Here is a 9,346-nt window from a genome sequence, read left to right as displayed (position 1 = left end):
TGTACAAACACGTATGCATCATCACACACACACACACACACACACACACACACACACACACACACACACACACACACACACACACACACACACACACACACACACACACACACCCGCCCGCACACACACACACACACACACACACACACACACACACACGCACGCACACACACACACACGCACGCACGCACACACACACACATGCATACACACACATACATACACACACACGCACGCACGCACGCACACACACACACACACACACACACACACACACACACACACACACACACACACACACACACACACTCTTACGTGTGTACGTCTGATGCGGTTCGTTTCCACATCATGATAATAGATTATCGTCCCAATTGTAGGAAGGAATCATTTAAACTTCCATACTGTTTTAGGACTCATTTTTTAAATCGGCCGTCAGCCATCACATCAATAATACTCGACCAATATACAAATGCTCTGTAAAGCGTATGCAAATATAACTATATACAAATCCATTTAGTAATATAATAGTGATGCTCGTATCAGATGTAATGTTTACAATATACGTTAATGGTGGGAATTGGTATATATATATTAATGCAGATTAACAATATTATGCACAATCAAAGAATTTCACTTAGGGGGGACTACAGCAGTTCTGGCGTGTTGCGAACAACAATGCATACGTGGATACACACACACACACGCGCGCGTGTACGCTTAGGTACATACATGTGTACATACACATAGATATATGCATACTCACATAAATTGGGTGTATATTTTACTATGCACGCTTATATACGCATTAAGGGAGCCCCGGCCGCGAAAAATCGACAAAAAAATTCTGGAAAATGAACGAATTTTAGGTAAACATTTCAAAAGGTTCTCCATGATGGTGGTAACACTCAAACAAAATATTAGAGCTCAGTTCCCTTTCTTTTCTTATATATAAAATAAAATAGATAAACTTTTGGAGACCTCTGGCAACCCCATTGCATGAAAAACATTTGAAATGAGTCAAAATTTCGATAGCCATTTTTTTTTTTTACTGCAATTCATATCTATGGAGATATCTGGCAGCTTGTGTATGGAGGTATCTGGCAGCTTGATATGGAGGTATCTGGCAGCTTGATATGGAGGTATCTGGCAATTTGACTAAACCCACAGGACGATGCTAAAAGGAGAGACTTTAGTAACAGTCGAAGTGCGTAAACAGGAGAATATCATTTTCTCATGCTATTCATGCACGCGATCGTATATACTGTATATATATGTATATATATATATATATATATGTATATATATATATATATATATTTATTCTTCCAACAGATAAGCATTTCAAAAGATTCTCTATAATAGTGGTAGCACTTCGACCAAAAATTACATCTCAATTCCGTTTCTGTTCTTATATATAAAATAGAATAAATTAATTATTGGCGACACCTGGCAAGCATCTCACTCCTGCACGTCAAATAAATCTTTCATTTATTCTAGCAATAACCAATATTCATTATTCTACCAACAATAACTGTGGGAGGGGTGAAGAGAAATAGTAACTTTAACTTGGTAATAGAATAAAATAAAGGAAAATATAATTTAATGTCTTTAAATGTCCGTGCGGCATTTAAAGGGCGCTACTGAAAAGTTTGTTTTCTTTCCATTCATCAAATTATAAGTCGCTCTTTTATATACAAATTTTCACTTTTTTTTTTTTTTTCATTTGTAGAGAATTGTAAGACGTAAATATCTGGAAGTCAAAATAAAGCAATTTCTTTGGCAGTATTTTTCTAGCTATTATTTTTCCTCAGAAATTTAATCTTTTTAACAATATGTACAAAAAAAAAAAAAAATCATTGCTATTCTCGTACGAGGTAAATAAATAAAAAATCTAAAAAAAAAAAAAAAAAAAAAAAAGTTCAGATAGGGCCACTCTTCAAATGGACCTTAAGCAAAAAAAAAATTGGTAAGACCTTTTCCACGATATTAGTTTTTGAAGTTACTGAACATTTTGCCCATTGACTATTAGATAATATGGTATTTTTAAGTGCAAGGAAGTGATACTACATGTATTTATAGGTAATCAGAAAAGGAAATGAGTAATAAATTTTGTTTGTCTGAAAAACTGATTCGGTCGTACCGCACAAGAGTATGGGTGTCCGGGGCCCCCTTATATCTATCTACAGCTACACATGTATATCTATCTACATCAACATGAATGCGCACATACATGTGTACGTACCTGCGTGCGCACATACATGTGTACGTACATGCGTGCGCACATACATGTGTACGTAATGCGTACGCACATACATGTGTACGTACATGCGTGCGTGCATACATGTGTACGTGCATACGAGTAAAAAAAAAAATAAACTGCCCGCCACCACACCACGCTCTGTAAAGCGTATCCAAATATAACTATATACAAATCCATTTAGTAATATAATAGTGATGCTCGTATCAGATGTAATGTTTACAATATACGTTAATGATGGGAATTGGTATATATATATTAATGCAGATTAACAATATTATGCACAATGAAAGAATTTTACTTAGGGGGGACTACAGCAGTTCTGGCGTGTTGCCAACAACAATGGATATGTGGAAACACACACATATCTATATGAATACACACACACAGACATATATATTACCCACGTGTACGCTCAGGTACATACATGTGTACATACACATAGATATATGCATACTCACATAAATTGGGTGTATATTTTACTATGCACGCTTATATACGCATTAACTCTATCTACAGCTACACATGCACGCATTAAACATATCTACAACTACACATGTATATCTATCTACATCAACATGTGTCCGCACATACACGTGTATGTGCATACGAGTATACACATACATGTGTACGTGCATACACATACATGTGCACGTGCATACACATACATGTGTACGTGCATACACATACATGTGTACGTGCATACACATACATGTGTACGTGCATACACATACATGTGTACGTGCATACACATACATGTGTACGTGCATACACATACATGTGTACGTGCATACACATACGAGTATACACATGCATGTGTACGTGCATACACATACATGTGTACGTGCATACACATACATGTGTACGTGCATACACATACATGTGTACGTGCATACGAGTATACACATACATGTGTACGTGCATACGAGTATACACATGCATGTGTACGTGCATACGAGTATACACATACATGTGTACGTGCATACACATACATGTGTACGTGCATACGAGTATACATGTGTACGTCCATACGAGTATACACATACATGTGTACGTCCATACCTTGGGTGTATATTTTACTATGCATGCTTATATACACATAAAATCTATCCATAGCTACACATGTTTATCTATCTACATCAACGAGTGCCACACGATATCACTCGTACAAGGATTTCGCCGCAGAGGGAGAGATACAAACAGACAAAAGTGTTAACTAGCCTAACATATATCCTATGCAGTTCAGAGAGAAAGTCTTAACTAGTCTAGGTAACTCAGGGTAAAAATAACTAGTCTAAGATATATCCTAAGCAAGGTCGTTTCTTCCCTAATAAGAATCAGCGAGCTCTCCTTACGAATCATGGATATATGTGTGTACGTACATGCATATCAACAAAAACGCTTTAACTAGTTCGTTCAAGGCATATCCTAGGTAATTGACATATAGAGTGAGAGAGAAAGTCTTAACTAGTGTAGGGAACTCAGAGACACACACACACACAAAAAAAAAAAAAAAAAAAAAAAAAAAAAAAACACGCCCGCCACCACACCTCGGAGACACACACACACACACACACCAAAAAAAAAAAAAAAAAAAAAAAAAAAATCGTAACTAGTCTAGAACTTATTTTTAGGCAAGGCCGGCGCATCCCTAATAAGAATCACCGTGCTCTCTTTTGTAATCAAAATTTGGCCCTAAAGAGGGCCTAGTGAGTTAGTTGGTCGGTCGGCATGAGAATGAAGGCAGGTAAGGGTGGTTTGGATTGGGTTGGGTGGAGGGAGGGTGTGTGGCGTGTTGCCTGCCTGCCTGCCTTCCTCTCTTTCCCTTTCCTTTCCTTTCCTTTCCCTGTGCTCTTCTGCTGCTGCCGACGACCCCCGCTGCGTACGTGCTCATGATCTAAGCACGCTCGCCACGGATCCTGCGAGCCAGCTGGATGTCCTTGGGCATGATGGTAACACGCTTAGCATGGATAGCGCACAGGTTGGTGTCCTCGAACAGACCGACCAGGTAAGCCTCTGAGGCTTCCTGCAGAGCCATCACGGCAGAGGACTGGAAGCGCAGGTCTGTCTTGAAGTCCTGGGCAATTTCACGCACCAGGCGCTGGAAGGGCAGCTTCCTGATCAGGAGCTCGGTGCTCTTCTGGTAGCGACGGATCTCACGGAGAGCCACGGTACCAGGGCGGTAACGATGGGGCTTCTTGACGCCTCCTGTGGCAGGAGCCGACTTGCGGGCGGCCTTGGTGGCTAGCTGCTTGCGAGGGGCCTTGCCTCCTGTCGACTTGCGAGCGGTCTGCTTCGTGCGCGCCATGGCTTGCTTTGCTTTGGTGCTGCAGTACAGTAAGTAATGTCGGCACTAGCCCAACTCTGCCCGCCACCACACCTCGGTCGTCTCGTAGCAGGCGCTCTCATTGGCTGAGAGGCGCGAGGGCCGTAGAGACGTCTGAGCCGCTAAAATGTTCACGTCCCGAGTGCTGCCTTTACCTTAAAGTGGACAAAATCACCTACAAGTCGACCACTTACACCAGCCATTACCAGTGGACCCCTTGGTCAGCACCGTTGGCCATGTCATGTAGGTGTCACATGCCGGTCATGGCACGACTCAAGGCGCCCACGAGGTCTCGACCCATGCGATGGCTACTTTCGGGTACGCACGGGACCCGCCGCCCGACGGCAACGAGAGAAAACGCCGAGTGACCGAGCCGTAGAGACGCGAGCGCCTCGTGCCTTCTGGCCAGATTCAACACAAGCTTCATCATGACCGGTCGTGGCAAAGGAGGAAAGGGACTTGGAAAGGGAGGCGCCAAGCGCCACCGCAAGGTTCTCCGTGATAACATCCAGGGTATCACCAAGCCTGCCATCCGCCGTCTGGCACGACGTGGAGGAGTCAAGCGTATCTCTGGACTCATCTACGAAGAGACACGTGGAGTTCTCAAGGTCTTCCTCGAGAACGTTATCCGCGACGCTGTCACCTACACGGAACACGCCAAGAGGAAGACGGTCACTGCTATGGATGTCGTCTACGCCCTCAAACGCCAGGGCAGAACCCTCTACGGTTTCGGAGGTTAAATTAAGCCCAGGCAGGCAGGCAGGCAGGCAGACATGGGGAAACGCGTGCACGCGCGTGCTTCTCTTCTCCTCGTCCTCGGCCTCCTCTTATTATCTCCCACCAACGAACGGCTCCTTTAGGAGCCACATAACTTTACAAAAGAGATAGATAGACGATATAATTGCCTCACATTTACTACTATGCAGTTCATGGTTCACAATGAACCAACCATTTCAGTTACGTGCATATTTCATGGACCATCACAACCAGAGCGAAGGAAAGAAAAAAGATCCTACGCCTCTAGTAACGAGCTCCTTCTCCCTCCCATTTAGTTAAGTTACCATCTTACTCCTTGCGCTGTCTTCTTAGTTCACCGCTCACAAACAATCCCACAACTGTACAAGCCAATCAATCACCAATTGTGTAGTGGCGGTGGTGCAACAACACAACATTTCCACCAACCTGAATGAATAAAGGAGAGAGTGGTAGCAGTAGTAGTACAATTTGGATGGAGCGCGTTTCAATGACTAGTATTTCTCTGCTGACAGTTGTGCGCTAGTCCAGTTCAGTTACGTGCATATTCCATGGCCAACTATCACAACGAGGGCAAAGTGCCTACGCCTCTATAGAGTACGTGCTCCTCTCCCTCCGATTTAGTTAGTTAGGCTCTTGGTCATTACGCTGTCTTCTTAATTCACGGCTCACAATTCCATAACTGTACAATCCAATCCAACCAATCGCAAATTGTGTAGTGGTGGTGCAAGAACACACTTCCACGAACATGGATTTCGTTAAGGAAGAAAAAAGGGGGTTGGTGGAGCGCGTTTCAATGACCACTATTTAGCTGCTAGTTCAGTTACGTGCATATTTCATGGCCAACTACCGCTGTACCATCCAATCAATCGCTAATTGTGTAGTAGTGGTGGTGGTGCAAGAACACATTTCCACGAGCGTTAATTAAGAAGGGAGAAGAAAGTGGTAGTAGTATCACAATTTTGATGGAGCGCGTTTCAATGACCAGTATTTAGCTAGCTGCTAGCCCAGTTCAGTTACGTGCATATTTCTTTTCATGGCCAACTACCGCTCACAATCCCATACCTGTGCAATCCAATCGATCGCCAATTGTGTAGTGGTGGTGAAAGAACACATTTCCACGAGCGTCAAGAAAGGAGAGAGAGAAGAAAGTGGTGGTAGTATCACAAATTTGATGGAGCGCGTTTCAATGACCAGTATTTAGCTAGCTGCTAGCCCAGTTCAGTTACGTGCATATTTCATGGCCAACTACCGCCCACAATCCCATACCTGTGCAATCCAATCGATCATCAACTGTGTAGTGGTGGCGAAAGAACACATTTCCACGAGCGTCAAGAAAGGAGAGAGAGAGAAGAAAGTGGTGGTAGTATCACAATTTTGATGGAGCGCGTTTCAATGACCAGTATTTTGCTAGCCCAGTTCAGTTACGCGCATATTTCATGGCTCACAACTGTACAATCCAATCAATCGCCAATTGTATAGTGGCGGAGGTGCAAGAACACATTTCCATGAACGTTAAGAAAGTGGTAGTAGTAGTATCACAATTTTGATGCAGGCGTACATACGAGTATACACATACATGTGTACGCGCTTGCACGCAAACACATATATACATGCACATACATATATGCATACTTTCAATGACCAGTATTTAGCTAGCTAGCTGCTAGTCCGGTTCAGTTACGTGCATATTTCATGGCCAACTACAAAACACAATCCCATAACTGTACAACCCAATCAATCACCAATTGTGTGCAAAAACACATTTCCACGAACGTTAAGAAAGGAGAGAGAGAGAGAGAGAAGAAAGTGGTGCTAGTAGTAGTATCACAATTTTGATGGAGCGCGTTTCAATGACCAGAATTTATCAAGCTAGCTGCTAGTCCAGTTCAGTTACGTGCATATTTCATGGCCAACTACCACAACGAGGGCCAAGGCAAAGTGCCTACACCTCTAGTACGACATCCTTCTCCCTCCCACCCTCTCCCTCTGATTCAGTTGTTGGCCTGCTAGTCATTATGCTGTGTACTTAATTCACCGCTCGCATTTCCACGATTGCACAATCAATCGTCCAATGTGTGGTGGTGCAAGTACACACTTTCATGAGCATGGACTTTGCTAAAGAAGAAGTAAAAAGGTGGTAGTAGTAGCACCATTACAATCTTAACGGAGAGCCTTTCAAATACAGTACTTGTATGTACCTGCTGATACTTGTGCGCTAGTCCACTTCAATACTACCTACCTATCTAGCATTCCATCATCAAAATAATAGAAAATACCCATTGCTGCATCTTACGCTCAACTACAAAGGCGACCACATTGTGTCTAAAGACAAATAGATCAAAATGATGAGGCCAAATGTTGACTTCCTACTCATAGCACCCCTTAACCTTTCTCTTTTCAAATTGCCCCATATCTACAATGACATCTTCATTTCCATTCGCAACCGACTTGGATACCATTGTTACATTGGGTACTTGCTCATGTTATGCCCATGCCTCGCGAGTCAGGTTTCCATTTCATTGTATGCAACTGTACCTAATAGAGCGCCTTCAACCAAGTACTCACCTTTATTCTTTATGAAATGAAAAATATAATTATAGAACCGGGTTGGGTACTCGGTAACTGACAGACAGACACCGCGGATATTGCTCTGTCACCACATCAGCCATTTCTTGTGCAACATTTGCGGGCAGTACGGTATGGCATCAACACACCCGCCAATAACACCTTCCTGTCTTACGGAAATGGCATCCATATTCTAAAATGTACTAGATTATTAGTAATGATCTGCCATACTGTAAATGTCTCATTCCTTTCTTTACTGCGCTTGGACTCAAGCGTGATCCTGCAAAACGGCCAATCTTCATAGATAGCTCAACACCAAGTCACAAAGCAGTCTTGCTACCCAATGGAAATAAATATCCGTCTTTGCCTCTCCTCTTCCACACTCCGTACGCAAGAAAGAAAGGGAGGAAATAGGATAATGTCAAACAACTTCTTGACACAATAAATGAGGCAGGCTCAATTCAAGTGCCAACTTTCTGGTCATTGCAAGATGCCTGCTTAGCTTGCGACGAGGATACACAAAATATTCATCTTTCCTTTCCTTATGGGACAACTCAGCTAAAGATGACCATTACAAGAGAGTTCATTGGCCGGCCGGACACCCACGAGTGGTACTGCAGCTAGGAATGATAAATGTTCTCACACAGCCTCGAGTACATTCCAACAAAGTCTTAATACACCCACTTCATAATTAAACTAGGAGGAGTAAAACACTTTGCCAAGGCCTTAGGCCTTACATTTTCGAGGACAAGAACCCTTTCATGTTTCCAAAGCTATCTGAAGCTAGGATCAGGTTTCTTGAACGCCAAGTAAACGCAGAAAGAGCCATAGCGAAGGTTGGAAAAAAAAAAAAAAAAAAAACTGCTTTGTCTGCATGTAGTTCCTGCATTCCTATCAAATCAAATCGCAAGGATCCTAATTGTAAACGACTGCTACCAAAGCTTATTGAGAACTTCTTCAACAAACTACCTTGTCAAAGGATTACAAAGGCGGAGCACGCCGACACGAGACCTTTTGCTCCATATCTAGGTCGGGTGCGAAAAAAAAAAAAAAAAAATCAATAATAAATGGCTAAAAATATATATATGATAATGTAAATAAAAAAAAATGCATAGGTATAGTTAGGTAATAAACAAACAGGTAAATTGTAATAAATTGACATATAACTGAGAATCAAACATATTGACATATAAATGAGAAATGTGTATACATTGTGACGAATGTGGATAGGAGGTAAGGGAACACGGGCTGAGGGAAATATTTTTATTCCTGACTAGTTTCCTCTGAAGAAGCCTTTCAGGCGAAACTAGTCAGGAATAAAAATATTTCCCTCAGCCCGTGTTCCCTTACCTCCTATCCACATATAAATGAGAATCAAACATATTGACATATAAATGAGAATCAAACATATTGACATATAAATGAGAATCAAACATATTGAC

At 42.2% G+C, this 9,346-nt stretch overlaps 2 protein-coding genes across 2 annotated transcripts; one reads left to right on the top strand and one right to left on the bottom strand.

Moving 5' to 3' along the window:
* Nucleotides 1–3,819: 3,819 nt before the first annotated feature.
* Nucleotides 3,820–4,565, bottom strand: LOC143023452 (histone H3). Its single transcript, XM_076181972.1, has one exon. It carries the CDS (start codon nt 4,563–4,565, stop codon nt 4,155–4,157), a length of 411 nt encoding a protein of 136 aa, XP_076038087.1. The 3' UTR covers nt 3,820–4,154.
* Nucleotides 4,566–5,011: 446 nt separating this feature from the next.
* On the top strand, nt 5,012–5,438 carry LOC143023453 (histone H4). The gene has a single exon (XM_076181973.1). It carries the CDS (start codon nt 5,012–5,014, stop codon nt 5,321–5,323), a length of 312 nt encoding a protein of 103 aa, XP_076038088.1. The 3' UTR covers nt 5,324–5,438.
* The last annotated feature ends 3,908 nt before the right edge of the window (nt 5,439–9,346 follow it).

Source organism: Oratosquilla oratoria, unplaced genomic scaffold (genome assembly GCF_046742065.1).
Source record: "Oratosquilla oratoria isolate Oo_2021 unplaced genomic scaffold, ASM4674206v1 SCAFFOLD47, whole genome shotgun sequence".
Lineage (NCBI taxonomy): Eukaryota > Metazoa > Arthropoda > Malacostraca > Stomatopoda > Squillidae > Oratosquilla > Oratosquilla oratoria.
Note: the sequence above shows the minus strand (reverse complement) of the source record. Positions and strands in the feature narration are given on the sequence as shown.

Coding starts and splice junctions, on each gene's coding strand:
- LOC143023452 (XM_076181972.1), bottom strand. CDS start 4,565: ATGGCGCGCACGAAGCAGACCGCTCGCAAGTCGACAGGAGGCAAGGCC.
- LOC143023453 (XM_076181973.1), top strand. CDS start 5,012: ATGACCGGTCGTGGCAAAGGAGGAAAGGGACTTGGAAAGGGAGGCGCC.